Source organism: Polypterus senegalus, chromosome 4 (genome assembly GCF_016835505.1).
Source record: "Polypterus senegalus isolate Bchr_013 chromosome 4, ASM1683550v1, whole genome shotgun sequence".
Taxonomy (NCBI): Eukaryota; Metazoa; Chordata; class Cladistia; order Polypteriformes; family Polypteridae; genus Polypterus; species Polypterus senegalus.
The window spans coordinates 188,839,758-188,859,558 of NC_053157.1; the positions used below are offsets into that span (position 1 = coordinate 188,839,758).

At 37.7% G+C, this 19,801-nt stretch overlaps 1 protein-coding gene across 4 annotated transcripts in view; it reads right to left on the bottom strand.

Moving 5' to 3' along the window:
• The window catches only part of reep1 (receptor accessory protein 1), a 111,693-nt gene that overhangs the window by 21,822 nt on the left and 70,070 nt on the right, over window positions 1-19,801 (bottom strand). For 3 of the 4 annotated variants that reach the window (XM_039751792.1, XM_039751795.1, XM_039751794.1), the window contains exon 6: window positions 16,163-16,213. The exons of the other annotated variant lie outside the window; for it this stretch is intronic. In XM_039751792.1, the coding sequence (XP_039607726.1) occupies window positions 16,163-16,213 (51 nt within the window). The remainder of the gene's footprint in view (window positions 1-16,162; window positions 16,214-19,801) is intronic. 4 annotated transcript variants of the gene reach the window in all.

The following is a 19,801-nucleotide window of genomic DNA, read 5'->3' on the forward strand; positions in this document are numbered from 1 at the left end:
TCAGAATTTTAAAAAATATTAGTAATGAAGGCCAAATATTTGGTCACAGAGTCTACTGCAAAAAATATAACAAAGACCTGGAAAAATGAAACAGGTTTTACCTTTGAGTAGACTCTTTGTATAATATTTGATTCCTAGCTTACCACCACTGTTCTCATGTGAACATAAAATAACCAGCATATAAATAAACATTAGACAGTGTTGAAAACTTTATTTCAGAATATTGTTACCCAGTTATACAGTAACAAAGTTTGCAGATGAGGAAGTAAGAAATAATAATTCCCACTTGTTTTAAATGTAGCTATTTTCTTAAATTCAGTACTCAATCAGCAGCACAGGAATATAGTATCTGTACTGAGAAAATGATATTTAGATATTTACAAATTATGACATAAACACCATAAGCATATTGAAATTCTGCTTTAAGAATGCTTAAAAATCAGTATTTGTTTTTAGTTACCTGTTATTGTTTTTTATTAATTTGAAATTACGTCCTCATGAAAGCCAGTAACAGAGAATTCTGATAAGCAGAGGCAGGGTTATATTTAAGAGTAATTTTAGGCCTTTGTTTTTTTTAGGATATTTATTGCTATACTATGATACAGTAGTAGTCAGTGCACTGCCCTTTCAGTAGAAGTGAGGCTAGTATATAGACTGTCAAAGGTATAGCAGATTCATATACAATTCTGACTCCTTCACTTTATACACTTTGTTGTTGTAGATTTAAAATTAAATGGATACATTTGCCATTTGAATCCATCAATCTACGCTCAATAATCCATAATTACAATGTAAACACTCTTTTATTTGAGTATTCAGATCCTTTGCCATGACACTCCACATTGAGATCAGGTGCATCCTGTTTGCTATACCTTGATATGTGTACAGAACATGAAAGGAGTCACCTCTAGCAAACGGAATTGATTGGACATCATTTAGAAAGGCAGACGCCTTTGCATATAAGGTCCCACAATTAACACTACATTTCAGCTTGTGATGGGAAAAAGAAGCCTCGTAAAGCTTTGAGGCTTTCTTTCTATTTGTGCCAAAAAAGATTTGAAGCTTTGAAGCCTCAGCCCCAGTATGAACAGCGACATCTGGTGGTTAACTGATGTCAAGACAAGCTCTCAAGAGCACCAATGAAGCAGCACTCACTGTTTTCAGTCTCATGTCCCCAGTAAAAGGTCAGAAAAGTCTGTGTTCATTTTATTCTGCTAAGGTCCTTGTTCATTTATACTGTTTAACTTTTGAACGCCGTTTTCTGCTGTTAGTCGCCATCTGTAACCAAATCTCTCTTTCCTCTCAACCCAAAACTGCTGAAAGAGAATGATGCATTTTATATAGGCTACCTGTTAATTTAGCACCAAAGCTGTCAAACTGACGAAACACTGTCAAACCAATAAAGAGCACTGTGAAGCACTGATGATGTTTGAAGCTTCAAACGTCACGGGTAACGTGACAGCGGTATTTTGACACAAGCTCCGACACAGTGATTGGACTCACTACGCTTCAGATTGACTGTCATAAGCTTCAACGCTTCTGTATCATTTTCCCATCTCTAATTTTAGCACAAAAATTAAGCCATAAAGTCCAAGGAACTCTCTTTGATCAAACTGTGGTGAGGTATAGATGAGGGCAAGGGTATAAAGCCATCTCTAAAGCTTTGAGTGTTCCCAGGAGCACAGTTGGCCATCTGGCCAAACTGATTAACCAAACAAGAAGGGCCTTGGTCAGGGAGGTGACCAAGAACTCAATAGTTACACTAATAGTGTTACTGAAGTCTGCTGTTGAGATAGCAGAATGTTGGAAGGACAACTATCTCAGCAGCACCCATCAATCAGGTGTTTATAGTAGAGGTGCAAACTCTATTTGGAGTTGTTCCATCCCTCTGGTAAAGCATGCTGGTGGTAGCATCATCCTATGGGGGTGCTCCTCAGAGGCACGGACATGGAGACTGTTCAAAATTGAAGGAAGGAGGAATGCAGCCAAATACAGAGAGGTCCTAAAAGAAAACATGCTCCAAGGGGCACACATCCTCTGACTTTGGTGATGGCTCACCTTTCAGTACAACAATGACCAAACACACACAGTCAACACAATACAGGAGTGGCGCTGGCACAAGTCTCTGAATGTTCTTGAGTGGTCCAACCAAAGCCCAGACTTGGACACCATAGAACGTTGTGAAAAGACCTGAAAATGGCAGCTTACAAGGGCTTCCCATCCAATCTAGCAAAGCTGGAGAGTATCTGCCAGGACAAATGAGATAAACTGCATAAATCTAAGTATGCAAAGCATGTTGACACTTACCAAAGAAGACTTGAAGCTGTAAGTGCTGCCAAAATGCCTTCTACAAAGTACTGAATTAATGGTATGAATATTTATATAAATTTGAGTTTTAATAAATTTTCAAACCTTTCAGAAAACATTTTTTCACTTGTCACTATGGGATATTGAGTGTAAATTGATAACACAAATGGCAAATTTACCTATCTGAGTAAATGGCATGAGTTATCTCATTTCGGTGTTTTTAGCCAGAGAGAAGGAGGTAGTTTAAGAAGAATACAGGAGCAATTGATGTATTTATCGCACATTTAAACAGTGAGACTTATAAAGAGGAATACATGCAGGGTTGGTGTTATATTGTTCCCTGTTTGTGTTTGTTATTTTAGTTGGTATTTCCTATGGCCCATAACAAAGAACAGTAGGTATTTTGAATTTCCAGTGGTACTTGCTTTTAATAAAAACACCCAGTTTAATATGAGCTGTTGTTCAGGACTTGATTCACTGTAAATAGTATATTCAATATATTGTATAATGAACCACTTACATTGTATACTGAAATATACAGTATATACTATATACTGAAACACATACACTCTGTAGTTAAATGCATATATAATACCAGCCATAACAACATGTTATGCTGTCTATGGAAAGAAGCATGTAATATATATGGCTGTAAGTACAAACAAAGGATGTATACTTACTTGTTTCTAAATATACACATATAACTTACATGCTTAAATGGTTGTTGTATTGAATTAAAAAGCATATTTATGCAGAGAATACTTTCTTATACACAATATTTTGAGTACTGTAAATACTGCCTTAACAAGGAATTAGCTTCCTTTGCTTACTGTATCAAGAACATTTATTTTATCTTTTGCTCTCAGGGTTACTCTAGGCCAAGTAACATATGTTTCACCATGTGTAAAAACTGACAATGACAAAACAAAATCATCTACAGTTTTGCAGAGCAATGGAGAAAATGACATGCGTTTGAATGCCAAAACATAGTATGAAAATGAATTATGCAGTAGCACAGTTATAAAAATACTTATCAGCATCAGCCTTAAAATCTGTATTCTTTACAGGAGTAGTCCATGTCAGTGTTCCTGGTGTGTGTTTATAATTATCTAAACATTCACTGCATCAATGTCTGCATGTTGTGCACTGCATTAATTTATGGGTTATTACAAATATTTATGGTATATGCTGCTTGGAAATATGTTTGAGATTTAAATGTCTGAAATCTAAAGTGTCATTTGTGAGTTGTGCATTGGATAATGAAATAATGTCTCATACAATACAAACAAATATTTTTAATAGTGAACATTTACAGACTTGGCTTGTGATGAGCTTAAATTGACTTAATTTCCAGGTATTGGCAAAAGCTTTAGAAAAAACAGAAGGAAATACGAACTTCTGTGCACCTTGCTGTGTAAGCTTCTTCTGGTGCAGCATATAGGCATGAGCAAATACGTTACTCCTTATTGTGTTGTGATGTTGATCCACAAAACACAGCATACAGTATGTATTGACTTTTTTCTTATCCTCTTTAATAAAACCCCTGTGTGCATCCAGGTGTCCGTGTGTGTGTGTCTTCTGGTGAAGTGCGCATGCGTGGGGCTTCACGGCACGTGTTCAGTCTCTTCCTGTGCATTCCCTGTGTGTGCAGAGAGAGACACACACAGGTGCGTGCACGCGAGAGACAGACAGACAGACAGACACGCAAGCCCGCCCGCGTGAGAGACAGACACACACACACGCACGCAGGCAGGCAGGCAGGCCAGCCGGCCCGCGTGAGAGACAGACAGACAGACAGACACACACACGCACGCACACACACACACGCAGGCAGGCAGGCAGGCAGGCCCGCGCGAGAGGCAGACAGACAGACACGCACGCACGCATGCAGGCAGGCCCGCGCGAGAGACACATTAACACACACACACGGGCAGGCCCGCATAGGGGACAGACATGCACGCATGCACACACACACACACACACACACACGCAGGTCTGCAACAGAGTCAGACACACACACACACACAGGCGCACACGTGCATTGTTGCAATATTACTTTTCTTGGTGGTTTATTAGATTACGGATTTTTCAAATGTTCATTTTTTTGCCTGTGCTTAAAACTCATTAAAAAAGGTGTTTTTAGCAAGCGGGTCGTAAAGCTATAGTGTGAATTCTTGCAGTTTTCTCTATTGTCCAAGGTTTTCTTAGTGTTATTCAATGGTTTTACATTTAGTTTACTATTACGCTGTGCATTCAATGGTATAATTAACTATATTTGTGCTTAAAATCTTAAAAATATATATATTTACATACAGTTCATACGGTCTGGAACGGATTAATTGTATTTACATACAATCCTATGGGGGAAATTACTTCGGTTCCACTGTATTACTGTCCGACAAAATTACAGGCATTTTACGGAAATACAAACCAGTATTACTGAGAGAGAAAATTAAAGGCACATAATACAGTGACGCATATTACAGCCACATACAAGGTCCCTTGCCATTTAATATAGACTGTTCCTACTAATGTTTATGCACTACTGTTCTAGCGTCCGTTATTGTAACAGTCTTAATGTCTAGTCACAGAATAATCAGTTTATGATTATTTTACAGATAGATTCCATTAAATAAATTATTATTATTTTTCCCATTCAGTTCCTTTCTCAAAACTGCTTAATCTAATTCATGGTCTTCTTGCCCAAGAGAAGGTGTGATGGGGGCTATACCAGCAAAATAGAGGGGAAGGTAGGAACCAACCAATAAATTCCTCAAAATCGCATATGTTAAATTTAATTACACTCTGATTGCATTCAATATGAATGATGTACATTCCAATATGGAGTCACCATGTTTCACTTTAGACCTCAGTATATACTATAAGTGTTTCAGTGCACAATGTAACGGTTTCACAATACAGTATAGTGCATTTCAGTGCAAAGCAATCACTATATGTATCTGCATACAGTGCATGCGTTTCATTATTCACTGTATGCATTTCAATATATAAGGTATGCATTTTAGCATACAGTATAAACATTTCAATATGGAGAATGCACAGTTAAAGAATGATTTATGTCCCAAATGTCACCTCATAGTTTCATCTTAATTAGTTATGTTTTGTATGTGTGTGTGCTTCACTCAAAACATGTTAATGACCCATGACTGTTATAATGCGAAACATTATGTATAACATATATTGTTAGACTAACTGTGTTATAGTGCCGTTGGTTAATTGGGTATATCAAAAGTACTGCATAACTAAGCGCTTTTCTTAATGAAGTATTTGTAGGGTTTCTTAAGAAGGGTTAATACTACTGGCAGGCAGTGTGTTCTAGTGGTTCAGACTTTGGCCCTAGGACTTAGAACCCTGAGGTGTGGGTCCAGATCATACTACTGACAATGTGTGACCATGAGCAAGTCACTTCACCTACCTGTGCTTTAAACTCAAAGAAGAAAGAAATGTAGATAATTGTACCTCAGCTGATAAAAGCTGCCTTGGATAAAGGCAACAGTCAAATAATAAGTAAAAATAATAACATTATTAGTTTACTGGAGCCGCTTGCTCTTGAACATGCTATACACAATTGTCCAAAGTAAAACATTCTGCGTTAGATCAATTCCTGCTTTTTTTCTGATTTTCTTAGTGACTTGGCTTTTGTTGATGGTTATTGCAAAACAAAATTTTACAGGAAAGTAATTTTATTTAATTGTTACAGATAAGCAGCTATGTTCCTTCTGTGGTGTGGCTCCACATCTTTTTTCTGGGTGCCTCACAGAACTTTTGAACTGCTAAAGAGCTTTTATCATACTCACTCCCCCTCCTGTGCAGCAGTTTGGAAGAGCCACACAACTGTTTTCATTCCATTCAGCAGTTGGTAATGCACCCACAGCTCTAAAAACGTCATGGGTCAACTCACAAAACATCATATGCTCATCATTTTTGTGTTAGTGCTTTGTAGTGCTCGACACACCCCAGTCCCTGCTCATTGCTCATGTGAGAATGCTTCATGGCATTCAACACTTCATAAAGGCCCGCTCACTCCATATCAGGAGATCAACGGAGTGGAATTGATAATCAAGATGACATCCACTATGAATCTAACAGTGGCAGTAGTCAACAGCAAAAAGCTGTACAGTACTTACTAACCATTGTGCTTTGCATCCTTCTTAAACTTGGTCAAACTTTCTCTTTCCATTTTGCAACATGATCACATCTCTTTTTTCCTGTCCTGGACACCACTCCGTATTTTGTCATCTGTCCACCCTATTGGTTACTAGTACTACTTGCGTGATCCATCAATCACTTCTGCTGTGTCCTTCAATTGCATAAAGCACACTCTCAGCTTTAAGGCATTAAATTTAGAATAATGTTAATAAATGCCGACAATTAAAAAATGTATTGACAAAATAGAAAAACACGGATCAGCTAATTTTTTTCCTGACAATGTCTCCAAATTTCCATCAAATCAATCAAGACATTTTTGAGACTTTAAGGAATTTAGCATTTCTATTGCTGTGGTCGGCTGGCGCCCTGCCCGGGATTTGTTCCTACATTGCGCCCTGTGTTGGCTGGGATTGGCTCCAGGAGACCCCCGTGATCCTGTGTTAGCATATAGCAGGTTGGACGATGACTGACTGAGTATTTCTATATTATGGTGGGGGGGAGACTTTAACATAAAATATTGATATAAATTGAAATGCCTTTTCTTAGCAGATACTTAACTGACTTTGCTGTACCATCCTGCCAAATTTCAGCTCTTTAACTAAACAGGAAATAGTGTTTTTGTTGGCGAGTAAGTGGTTGCATGACTAAGCCAATCACTTTGCATTATTTAAATACTCGTCGAAGTACTTGCCATTGCCCGGGTATTAATGCAGAATGGTTTAAGGAAAGAAAGAAAAGGTGTATCTGTTTTTTAAATTGTGACCCTGTTGTTATTGCTAGCTGTCCCATTCATCATCCACACTGCTTCTTTATCAGTGTTTCTATGTACTTGTGAGTCAATAATTGGTTCCATTTGATTCTGATTGGATTGTGGTAAGTAACTCTTTGCTGGTTTGTATTATAAGCATTAAACTGAATCATCCTCTTACTTCATGGTGGACATTTCATAGTGCTCAAATTATGAACAAAAAGGCAACAATGCAGAAGTTAAATAACAACACTTTGATTTTACTTTGTGTTGCGCTACACTTACATTCTTGATCAAGCCTTATCCAACACCCACCCACCCCTATGCAAAAGCACAAGATGCTGCCTTTATAATTATAATAGATAGAAGCAGCAAGCTGTGTTTCAAGAAGCTGACCTTTCCAGGTTGGAATGGATTACAAAATTGCAGTAACTACTTGCTGGGTTGTAACCATAAATGCTGTCATGTCTGAGTTGTCCTCTTAGTTCAAGGAGGAGATTTTGTAGTGATTTAATTATGAAGAAAATGCCAAAAAAGCAGAAGTAACAGCCATTTGATTCTCCTTTGTGCTGTGCTGCACTTCCACTCTTGACCAAGCCTCACCTAACACCCTGCTGTAAAAGCAAACAGTACTGCTTTTATTATTAAAATTGACACAAGCAGCACACTGTGTTGCCCAGGTAAGCTTTGGACATCTTGTCTGCTAGTCAGGCTTCAGTATGTTTAGATATTTTAAGTCCTCTAAGCCAGAAGGTGGCACTGGTGTGCAAACTGTAGTACACAGGAAAAAAAAAAACACTGAGTCCCCCAGGGTCAAATTTTTGGGTTCCAAAATAGTCTACCTTATTTGTATGGTCCTAGGGAGCAACTATGCAAAATTTGGTTCAGATCATTCAAAGGGTGTAGGACTGTATACAGAACATACAAGACAGAAAGACATTCTATTTTCTATAGATAGACAGACAGATACCACAGACTGTAATAGAACTAATCTATGTCATTTTGTTTCTCTCATCCTTTTAAACTTCAGGTTGAGTTCTGACATTTTTATTAGACTATTTGCTTTTCAAAATAACACACAGCTCAAAAGAGCTCATATGTACTGGGCTCAGTTGAGGATTTAGGAGAAAAAGATGTGTGTGCCATGGATATTAACACATTCTTAGATGCAAGGTGCAAATACAACATGCAACAGGACTAAAGTGCATTTCACTCCATAAAGTAAATGCCATAAATACCAACTGAAATTTTAAAAAACAACAAACAACAAATAACTGCAAAAACAAAAAACACACATTTACAGCCTTAAAGGTATGACATATAATGCAGCTCAGCAATTCCCACATAGTACTATAGACTAGTTTTCTTTAAAATATTTTACTGGTTTGCTCCACAATGTATTAAACCAAGGTGCATTAATTACCCTGGCCATGACATTAAACTAGGTTTTATAGAGCAGATATAGAGATGTAAGAATTTAAACAGACAGAGGCTACTGGTGGACTTTGTGGGAACTGCTTTCATAGAGTATAAACACTTGAAGAGACAAAGACTTGATTTTTGGAAACTTATATTTTAAATTGGCCAATAATAATGGTAGTTTTGGGTACTCCACAAGAAATGACCATGAATTGTGCAGCTATTTCTTTACTGTACCAAATACCCAGTTAAAGCACTATGAACCCTGGACTATATAAGCCTACACATTTGACAGGTTACTTCTCTTCCAATTAACTGCCAACTCAAGGGAGAGTGGTACTCCTTAGACAGAACTCTCATGCTGTCCAAGACATTCTGAATTGTGCAGCAATGTCTTATCTGCATGTACAATATGACTTTGTAAGGCTCTGGTGTGATATGACTTCTAGTCTCTTTAGTTAGTTTTCACATCATTATTGAAGAAATCAATTTAGGGACAACCTGGCCACATTTTTGCCTTTCACATAAACAAAGACTGACTCCATGATGCTGGCTGTCATGCACAATACAAGGAAAAAATCACAACAGCAAATAATGAAAGCTTCAACACAAAAGCACAATGCAAAACAGTATTTCTCTAAACTGAAATTACTTCCACAGAATAAATACAATTTAATTGAAATGAAGAAAATTAACCCTGGCAGCACCCTTCCAGAATTTTTATTTCTGTGTGTATTTAACAATGCAATGATAGTTTAGAAACAATATAAAATAAGCAAAAGCCCATTTGAGGTATTTTACATTTAAATTTAGTATATATTTTATCCAAATTTATGCTCAGATCAAAAGTAAGAGAAAATAAAGCATTCATGTGAAACACACAATTAAGGGTGTAGCACCATCTCACTGTTTTATTACAAGTAATATACTAACAATTTCTGATTTTATCTCTTCCTACAGGTTGACTGACCTCCGTCTTTTTGTCATAAGGTTTTTATCCACGCTGTACTTTGGGTTCATTATTTACTGTAATGTTAACTGCTTAATTGGTTTTTGAAACAGTCATATGTACATAGTTTGCACAGTTTTACATATACAGTACAAGAATTAGCTACTGCCTTATACAAAGCATCTTAGCTAAAATCAATGAACAGCGCAAACATTTCAATATTTCTTTATCTAAAAAAATGACAGATCAAGTGACTTGTACAAGGACACATATTGTGTCAGTAGTACTGAATCAATCATCCACTTTAAAGTGGATCACACAATCTAATTCAAAACCAGGCAAAAAATGGTGGATGGCGAAATGGGTGGGAGTTTCCCATAGAATATCAAGGAGCAACTGAAAAAGTGGGCAAGGGGTTGCATGGGCCCAGATCAAGGAGTGCTAAACTACCGGCAGCACTCCAAGCCCAGTTCAGGTATGCAATTTTTCCTTAGGGTCAACAGAGGGCCCTGACCGTTTTTTTTTTAAACATATTTCTGGCACTCTCCTATTATGTTCATTTTAACCAATTTTATTTCAACATTGAAATATATCCTGAGCCTATCCCAAAAACAACATTAGCCAGTTAGGAAACCTGGGTTCGCTTCCCGGGTCCTCCCAGCGTGGAGAACGCTTTGAGTGTTAAGAAAAAATGCAAAGAATTATTATTATTAGTATTATTATTATCCAGCTAAAAGTTCATCACCAAAGAGAGCGTTTACTCACACCACACGATTTCAGCACCACCAACCAAAATTGAAATCTTTCAGTTTTTAGTATTATGCCTTTACCTACATCATTGTAAATCACTAGTATATCAACCTGGTTTCAATAATGGTATAACTAGTAGTTCCAAAGTTCAGACCTGGGGACCCATGTAGATGAGAGTATTTATTTAAACCAGTTTTATAAACAATCATTCATATTTTTAATTGATCTCTTTATTTAGTGAGCTGTCCTGTTTTTGTACTCTTATTCAAAAAATTCTAAAATACTTGTATTTTTGTCAAAACTTGAAATTCTTATAGTTCCTTTGCTATTTTCTTTTCAAGTCACCTTCTTCTACAGACTTTGCCCCCTTACAAATATACAGTGCATCCGGAAAGTATTCACAGCGCATCACTTTTTCCACATTTTGTTATGTTACAGCCTTATTCCAAAATGGATTAAATTCATTTTTTTCCTCAGAATTCTACACACAGCACCCCATAATGACAATGTGAAAAAAGTTTACTTGAGGTTTTTGCAAATTTATTAAAAATAAAAAAAACTGAGTAATCACATGTACATAAATATTCACAGCCCTTTGCTCAATACTTTGTCAGGTTGGATGGGAAGCGTCAGTGCACAGCCATTTTAAGATCTCTCCAGAGATGTTCAATCGGATTCAAGTCTGGGCCACTCAAGGACATTTACAGAGTTGTCCTGAAGCCACTCATTTGATATCTTGGCTGTGTGCTTAGGGTCGCTGTCCTGCTGAAAGATGAACCGTTGCCCCAGTCTGAGGTCAAGAGCGCTCTGGAGCAGGTTTTCATCCAGGATGTCTCTGTACATTGCTGCAGTCATCTTTCCCTTTATCCTGGCTAGTCTCCCAGTTCCTGCCGCTGAAAAACATCCCCACAGCATGATGCTGCCACCACCATGCTTCATCGTAGGGATGGTATTGGCCTGGTGATGAGCGGTGCCTGGTTTCCTCCAAACGTGATGCCTGGCATTCATTTCATTTTTTTTTTTTTTTTATTTTATTAATTTTATTACAATCAATACATAGCAATCACATTTTTACAAAAAAAAAAAAAAATTATGCTAAGAACAGATCGATCCCCACCCTTGAGAGAGAGCAAGCCAAGCGTGTAAAATTTAAGGCTTTTAAAAATACCTAAATCAACAAATTCTCTGTGCTTTATAAACTTATTTCAAAATATTACTGATTAGATCCTGCCATGTTTTGAAAAAAGTCTGCACAGATCCTCTAACTGAGTATTTGATTTTTCCAATTTTAAATAATATAACACATCAGTTTCCCACTGACTTAAAGAGGAGAGTTTGGGTTCTTCCAGTTTATCAGAATAAGTCTGCGTGCCAAAGTGTAGTGAATGCAATCACAATTTGTTTGTCTTTCTCCACTTTAAGACCCTCTGGAAGAACCCCAAACACAGCTGTTAATGGGTTAGGAGGGATTGTGAGTCCAAGACTGTCTGAGAGGTAATTAAAAATTTTTGTCCAGAATAATGTTAATTTGGTGCAGGCCCAGAACATGTGACCTAGTGAGGCTGGAGCTAATTTGCAGCGTTCACAGGTTGGATCATGTCCTGGAAACATTTTGGAGAGTTTTAGTCGAGACAGATGTGCTCGATATATAATTTTGAGTTGTATAATTGTATGCTTTGCACATATGGAGCTCAGTGAATTCTCTGCATTGCTACTTTCCACTCCTTTTCTGATATATTAATTGAGAGATCATTTTCCCAGTGTCCTCTTGGATCTTTGAAAGGAAGGGATTGTAAAAGGATTTTATATATTGTAGAGATGGAGTCTAACTCCTTGAAATTGAGCAATAAATTTTCCAGCGTGGATGAGGGTGCAAGATGAGGAAAATCTGGAAGGTTCTGTTTAACAAAGTTCCTGATTTGAAGATAGTAAAAGAAATTTGTAGCTGGAATGTTAAATTTGGAATGTAATTGTTCATAGGATGCAAAGGCGTTGTCTATATAAAGATCCTAAGCAAGTTAATTCCAAATTTTTCCAGATATTAAAAACTGCACATGTTTGTGAGGGTTGAAAGAGGTGGTTCTTTTGCAGGGTGCCACAGAAAGAAGCTTCTCCGTCTTAAAATGCTTTCTACATTGGTTCCAGATTCTAAGTGAGTGGAGCACAATTGGGTTATTAGTGTATTGCCGATAGCGTGTGTTTATTGGTGCACAAAGCAAGGAATACAAAGAAGTACTGCAGGATTTTACTTCTATTGCGGTCCATGCCTGTGTATGTTCTTCTATTTGTGTCCAGGTTCTTATCGACTGTATATTTGCCCCAGTAATAAAACTGGAAGTTAGGTAGAGCCATGCCGCCTTCTGCCTTTTGTCTTTGTAGAGTCGCTCTTTTGATGCGTGGATGTTTAGAATTCCAAATAAATGAGGTTATTGTTGAATCTAATTGCTTAAAAACGATTTATTAATGTATATTGGTATGTTTTGAAATAAAAAGGAGCTTAGGAAGAATATTCATCTTAACAGTGTTAATTCTTCCAGCTAGTGTGAGATGAAGGGTTGACCATCTATGCAAGTCTTGTTTAATTTTTTCCATGCAGGCGACGAAATTTTGTTGATAAAGAGCTTTATGTTTACTTGTGATGTTTACGAGGTATTTAAACTGTTCTGCAATGATAAAAGGAAGGGTGTCTAATCTAATATTATATGCTTGCGAATTCACCGGAAAGAGTACACTTTTATTCAGATTAATTCTGAGACCAGAGAGCTTTTGAAATTCTGTGAGTGCTGCTAAGACTGCAGGCACAGAATTTTCTGGGTCCGATATATACAGTACCATGTCATCTGCATATAATGAGATTTTCTGTTCCAGTCCTTCTCTGCTAATCCCCTTTATCTGATCGTATTTCGACAATGTATTGCCAGTGGTTCAATGGCAATTGCAAACAGCAGTGGTGACAAAGGGCATCCTTGTCTTGTGCCACGTTCTAGTTTAAAGTAGTCTGAGCAAATGTTATTGATGCAAACTGAAGCTTCTGGGTTAGTATACAGTAATTTAATCCATGCACAAATGTTCGGGCCAAACCCAAACTTCTCCAAAATAGTAAAAGGTATTTCCATTCAATCATGTCGAATGCTTTTTCTGCATCCAATGATAATAATATTTCTGGGGTGTTTGATTTAGTTGGTGAGTATATTACATTAAACAGGCGTCGAAGATTTGAAGACAAGTGTCGGCCCCTAATAAATCCAGTTTGGTCTTGTGATATTACTGAGGGGAGCACTTGAACCGTTGCCCCAGTCTGAGGTCAAGAGCGCTCTGGAGCAGGTTTTCATCCAGGATGTCTCTGTACATTGCTGCAGTCATCTTTCCCTTTATCCTGGCTAGTCTCCCAGTTCCTGCCGCTGAAAAACATCCCCACAGCATGATGCTGCCACCACCATGCTTCATCGTAGGGATGGTATTGGCCTGGTGATGAGCGGTGCCTAGTTTCCTCCAAACGTGATGCCTGGCATTCATTTCAAAGAGTTCAATCTTTGTCTCATCAGACCAGAGAATTTTGTTTCTCATGGTCTGAGAGCCCTTCAGGTGCCTTTTGGCAAACTCCAGGCAGGCTGCCATTTGCCTTTTACTAAGGAGTGGCTTCCATCTGGCCACTCTACCATACAGGCCTGATTGGTGGATTGCTGCAGAGATGGTTGTTCTACTGGAAGGTTCTCCTCTCTCCACAGAGGACCTCTGGAGCTCTGACAGAGTGACCCTCAGGTTCTTGGTCACCTCCCTGACTAAGGCCCTTCTCCCCCGATCACTCAGTTTAGATGGCTGGCCAGCTCTAGGAAGAGTCCTGGTGGTTTTGAACGTCTTCCACTTACAGATGATGGAGGCCACGGTGCTCATTGGGACCTTCAAAGCAGAAGAAATTTTTCTGTAACCTTCCCCAGATTTGTGCCTCGAGACAATCCTGTCTCGGAGGTCTACAGACAGTTCCTTTCACTTCATGCTTGGTTTGTGCTCTGACATGAACTGTCAACTGTGGGACCTTATATAGACAGGTGTGTGCCTTTCCAAATCAGGTTCAATCAACTGAATTTACCACAGGTGGACTCCAATTAAGCTGCAGAAACATCTCAGGGGTATCTATCTATCTATCTATCTATCTATCTATCTATGATCAGGGGAAACAGGATGCACCTGAGCTCAATTTTGAGCTTCATGGCAAAGGTTGTGAATACTTATGTACATGTGCTTTCTCAATTTTTTTATTTTTAATAAATCTGCAAAAAACCTCAAATAAATTTTCTTCACACTGTCATTATGGGGTGTGTGTAGAATTCTGAGGAAAAAATGAATTTAATCCATTTTGGAATAAGGCTGTAACATAACAAAATGTGGAAAAAGTGATGCACTGTGAATACTTTCCGGATGCAATGTATGAATGTTGACATCATTGAAAGATAAACTGTAGCAATTTTACTTCAGTGTTCTGTTCACTTGTCTACTCATTTATAGTAAAGATGTCTTAGTCAGCAGACAATTGGAAATGGCAGTAAAGTAATTGCTCTTATTTAGTATTCAATATTGTTTATACCTTTGTCTGCAACTGCTCATTGCTATCCATCAGCATTTGGATAAAATTAAGGGAGAAAAGTCTGCAGAAGAAGGCACATTACAAAGAATTTAAAGCATTTAAAGCAGAGAGAAAGAACACAAATCATTAATTTCTTAGAAACATCTGTAGTCGAGAACATAACTTATAAACATCAAATAAAAGTAAGAATGAGCCACTAATTGTGAAATTGCCTGGAATAAAATCTACAACCATGGGACTACGACATCAGATAAAGCCAAATGCAATTAACAACAAACATAATTCTGTCCAACTAAGGCAATGATTTACTGCATGTCCCAATGTAGGTTTCATTCCTTTGCTAGAAAGTGAGGCTTTCATGTAAATTAAGCTGCTAGAGTTGAGCCCATATACTACTACTGAGTCCATATACTTACTGATGACAGAGAGGTGCCAGGGTCAACTTTAATAGAACCCAAGACTCTCCTGGAACTGACACTGCCAAAGCAGGATCAGTGCTGGGCACTTAATGGGGATATAGTCTCAAAGAAACTGTTTTTGATGCAACTAAGATGTCAGGGCAACTGTTCGCCTGTATGGGATTGACACATTTTTACCTTTAATGAATCAAAAACGTTAAATTCAAATTTTGCGAGAAAAGTAGTTTGAAACTGGCTGGAGCCTCCTACTGCAGGACTACTTTATTATTTTTTGTACATATTTTTTTCATAAACTGACCCTTTGCTGCTTAATAAACAACTTGTACTTTTTGCACACTGCATTTGAGCTTATTTTATGTGACACTGTGGTGGGCTGCCTTTGATGATGAGATGAAAGGCACAACATACAAAAATAATTTTGCATACCAGAGAATGTATATTGATGAACAGAACGCAATATGTTTGTCACTGAGACATTTACTTCTGTTTAAAACTGTCCAAACTGGTACTCAATTGTAAGCAAAACCGCCCTCCCAGACACTGTACAAAATTAATAAAAAGAAATATGTCAATTTTGGGTGCTGCTCAGGTTAAATAAGTCTGGTAATATTGAAAGCATTTATGGATCCAAAACAAAAACTAGTTTTTAAAGCAAATGCAAACAGATGCCATCCTGACATTTGTGACCACTTAAGGACTTTGGTTTTTAAAAACAGAAACGGCTTTACTCTGAAACATTGCTGATTTGCAAACCAAAGCTTTGTAGAAAGAGCAAAACTAGCCAATAAGTTAGAGCTAGGACACAGTCTTGTTACCTTCTCTTCCAAAGCTTCCCAGCACTTGATCATATCAAGAAGGTGAGAAACCTGGTGAACAAAAAGGTGATTTGATGGAAAAAAATTAAAAGATGACAAATTTGTTATAATAAATTGTCTTGATTAGCATTTAGGGTGATAAAAAACTACATAAGAACCAGTTACTTATTCTGAAATATTTTCATATTAATTTCTGAAGGTTAATCCAAGTATAGGATTCCAAAAGCTGAAAGCTCTCCCTCCATCATCTACAAAGGCTAAGAATCAGCTTTGCAAGGAGTTCTAGTTCACTGATGGGCACACTTAGACACACATCAAAAAGATTTCTAATGAAAAACTGAATTATCTGGTAGCATTTATGAACTACTAAATCATCTTTTTCCACATTTTTCACAATGGCTCTCAGACCATGAGAAACAAAATTCTCTGGTCTGATGAGACAAAGATTGAACTCTTTGATGTGAATGCCAGGCATCATGCTTGGAGGAAACCAGGCACCGCTCATCACCAGGCCAATACCATCCCTACAGTGAAGCATGGTGGTGGCAGCATCATGCTGTGGGGATGTTTTTCAGCGGCAGGAACTGGGAGACTAGCCAGGATAAAGGGAAAGATGACTGCAGCAATGTACAGAGACATCCTGGATGAAAACCTGCTCCAGAGCACTCTTGACCTCAGACTGGGGCGCCGGTTCATCTTTCAGCAGGACAACGACCCTAAGCACACAGCCAAGATATCAAAGGAGTGGCTTCAGGACAACTCTGTGAATGTCCTTGAGTGGCCCAGCCAGAGCCCAGACTTGAATCTGATTGAACATCTCTGGAGAGATCTTAAAATGGCTGTGCACCGACGCTTCCCATCCAACCTGATGGAGCTTGAGAGGTACTGCAAAGAGGAATGGGCGAAACTGGCCAAGGATAGGTGTGCCAAGCTTGTGGCATCATATTCAAAAAGACTTGAGGCTGTAATTGCTGCCAAAGGTGCATCGACAAAGTATTGAGCAAAGGCTGTGAATACTTATGTATATGTGATTTCTCAGTTTTTTTATTTTTAATAAATTTGCTAAAAACTGAAGTAAACTTTTTTCACATTGTCATTATGGGGTGTTGTGTGTAGAATTCTGAGGGAAAAAATGAATTTAATCTATTTTGGAATAAGGCTCTAACATAGCAAAATGTGGAAAAAGTGATGCGCTGTGAATACTTTCCGGATGCATTGTATAAGGGGAGAATGTTATATGACTACCAAGTGAATATGAAGTCACTAATCACAGCATTACCATGCCAATCATCCACACCTCTTAGACTTTAAAAACTATTTGGAACACTCTACTAACTCTCACTGCGAATTTCTGGAAATCACAAATTAGATTACTATCACTTTGTTAACAGCATTTAGAAGACTATAAGACTATAGACTGCTCAATTCAAAAACGTTTTTTTTTTATTTAGGTCACACCTCTGAGCTTTCAATGCAATGAAGCACTGAGTTTCCCTTTTCTCATTTTAAGGCTCCACAACATTTTTTTTGCTGCTGTTACCTTTTTTTCTCTAGTAGGTTTACATTTCCTTCTTTTTCTGACCTTGCAGTTCCATTTACTTTTACCCTCATACACTTTTCCTCAGTTGCAAATCTATTTACTACATCAGCTCTTCGAATCTCAGGTATAACATGTTAATAATACACCAAGTGGTCAGTTTATTAGGCAGTCCTGCTCTTCTAGTATATTTAACTACTCAGTCAGATAATGTATTTTACAGTGGTAAGCAGGCAGTAATGCACCATTAATGCACAACTGCAAAAAAGAATAGAAACCTTAGAAGGCCACATGATGGTATGTGCCAGATAAACCAGCACAAGTGTATCAGGCAAGTTTTTCACACAGAAATATCATTGGAATATTGAGAGGGGGCTATCATTTTAAAACATCTTGCTAACATTAGTCCTGTGACCAAAAACAGCTTGTTGATAAAAATGGCAGCTTCACGTTATTTAAACAGACTAGCAGAAGGTCTCTTATCGGTTAACTGAAAACAGAATACAACATATCAGAATGTGCAGCTTGTTGAACAATACCACAAAAATGGGATAGCGCAACCAAAGACAGAAAAAAATAAGAAGATACTTTTGTACTAAGTAAGAAATGCAAACATTATTCATTGAAGGACTGGGAAAAAATGCCTGGTGTAAGAAATTCTGGTTCCTGACCAAACATATGAAGCCCAAAATAAGTACATGGATCCATTCTGCTGGTGGTGGTATAATCAATACCTGAAAACATGCTTTCATGACAGTTGAATAAGAACATAAAGAGATTGACAAACAAGAGGAGACCATTCAGCCCATCAGCCACATTTACTAAGCTATTGGGACAATACAGCTAATAGCTATTGTCCTAATATTTTACATACGTTGTAAAGGTTGTCATGGTTTCTGCTTCAACTTCATGACTCAGTAGTTATTTACACAGTACTACTAGTAATCAAAAGTATTCCACTGGATCAACTTAAATGACACCTTTAAGAATTATAAAGAGCTGCATTAGGTCCCACATAGACTTCTTTTCAAAATTAAAGAAGTTTAATTCCTTGAACCAGCCTGCCCAGAGGATCAGCATTCTATTCCATGCCACATGCATAGAAATGCCCTAGAGTTGTCCCAGAAAAAAACTAACAGTGAGTTTAACAATTGTGGACACACTTGCTAGACTTTTAACAGCTTGTGAGGAATTCGAGCTATTCTGAGGGAAAATAGGGAACATCTCTTTATTAGACAGATGTACTTATTATAGTGGCCAGTCAGAGTTTGAAAAACCCCAATTCTGTGTGTCTCCATTCGAAATCCGGAGAGTCTGCTGGTTGCAGCAAAGGGGTATGCAAAATATCAAATTCTACATGAATGCCAAAAGGCTGACACTTTAAAACAGCACCTTAGAATAGTGTAACATATATATAAAATGTGAAGATGTAGGATTATGAAACCTTGACATGTTTCTGTTTCAGAGTGCTCAAAACGCCCACACCATGTGCAAAGATCTTTTTCTGCTCAATGGCTAGTCAGTCTGTAATCCCTAGGTAATGTTGCTGCAGGCACTGATGCCAGTAGGACTGCAGTGTGTCTTGAAAGAGCTTTAAAATATTAAGGGTGTGTCTGCTAAAAATAAAAATAATAAAAAATACAATATAAAATAGAAACTTTTTATTTGTGACTTCACCTACCATGCAGCATTCAGATTAAAGTCATGCTGACACAGATATTACAGTATTAATGTTATCCTAATCATGACTTTGTATTGTAATCCTGTCAGCTCTTTTGATGGTGCATGAAAATGATACTGCTGAATAAAATAAGAGTGTGACTGTTTGACTAACAATAATTTGATTCTTCCCTCATAACAGCCAGTCATTAACCATATATCTGGCCATCTTATTGTATTCTGTGTCTAACGCTTACATAAACTTAATGTTTGAAACCATTTTATTAAGTTATGATGAAAGCCTGTGCTGCATTTAAGCTATATATATTCCCTAGCTAAGAAAGGCAGCACTGACCCAATTTATTACACAAGCTTGTTAACATATGTATGGAAGAAGCACCCTGTGTACTGTCAAACACTAGGGTTTTAAGCATTGTTTAAAG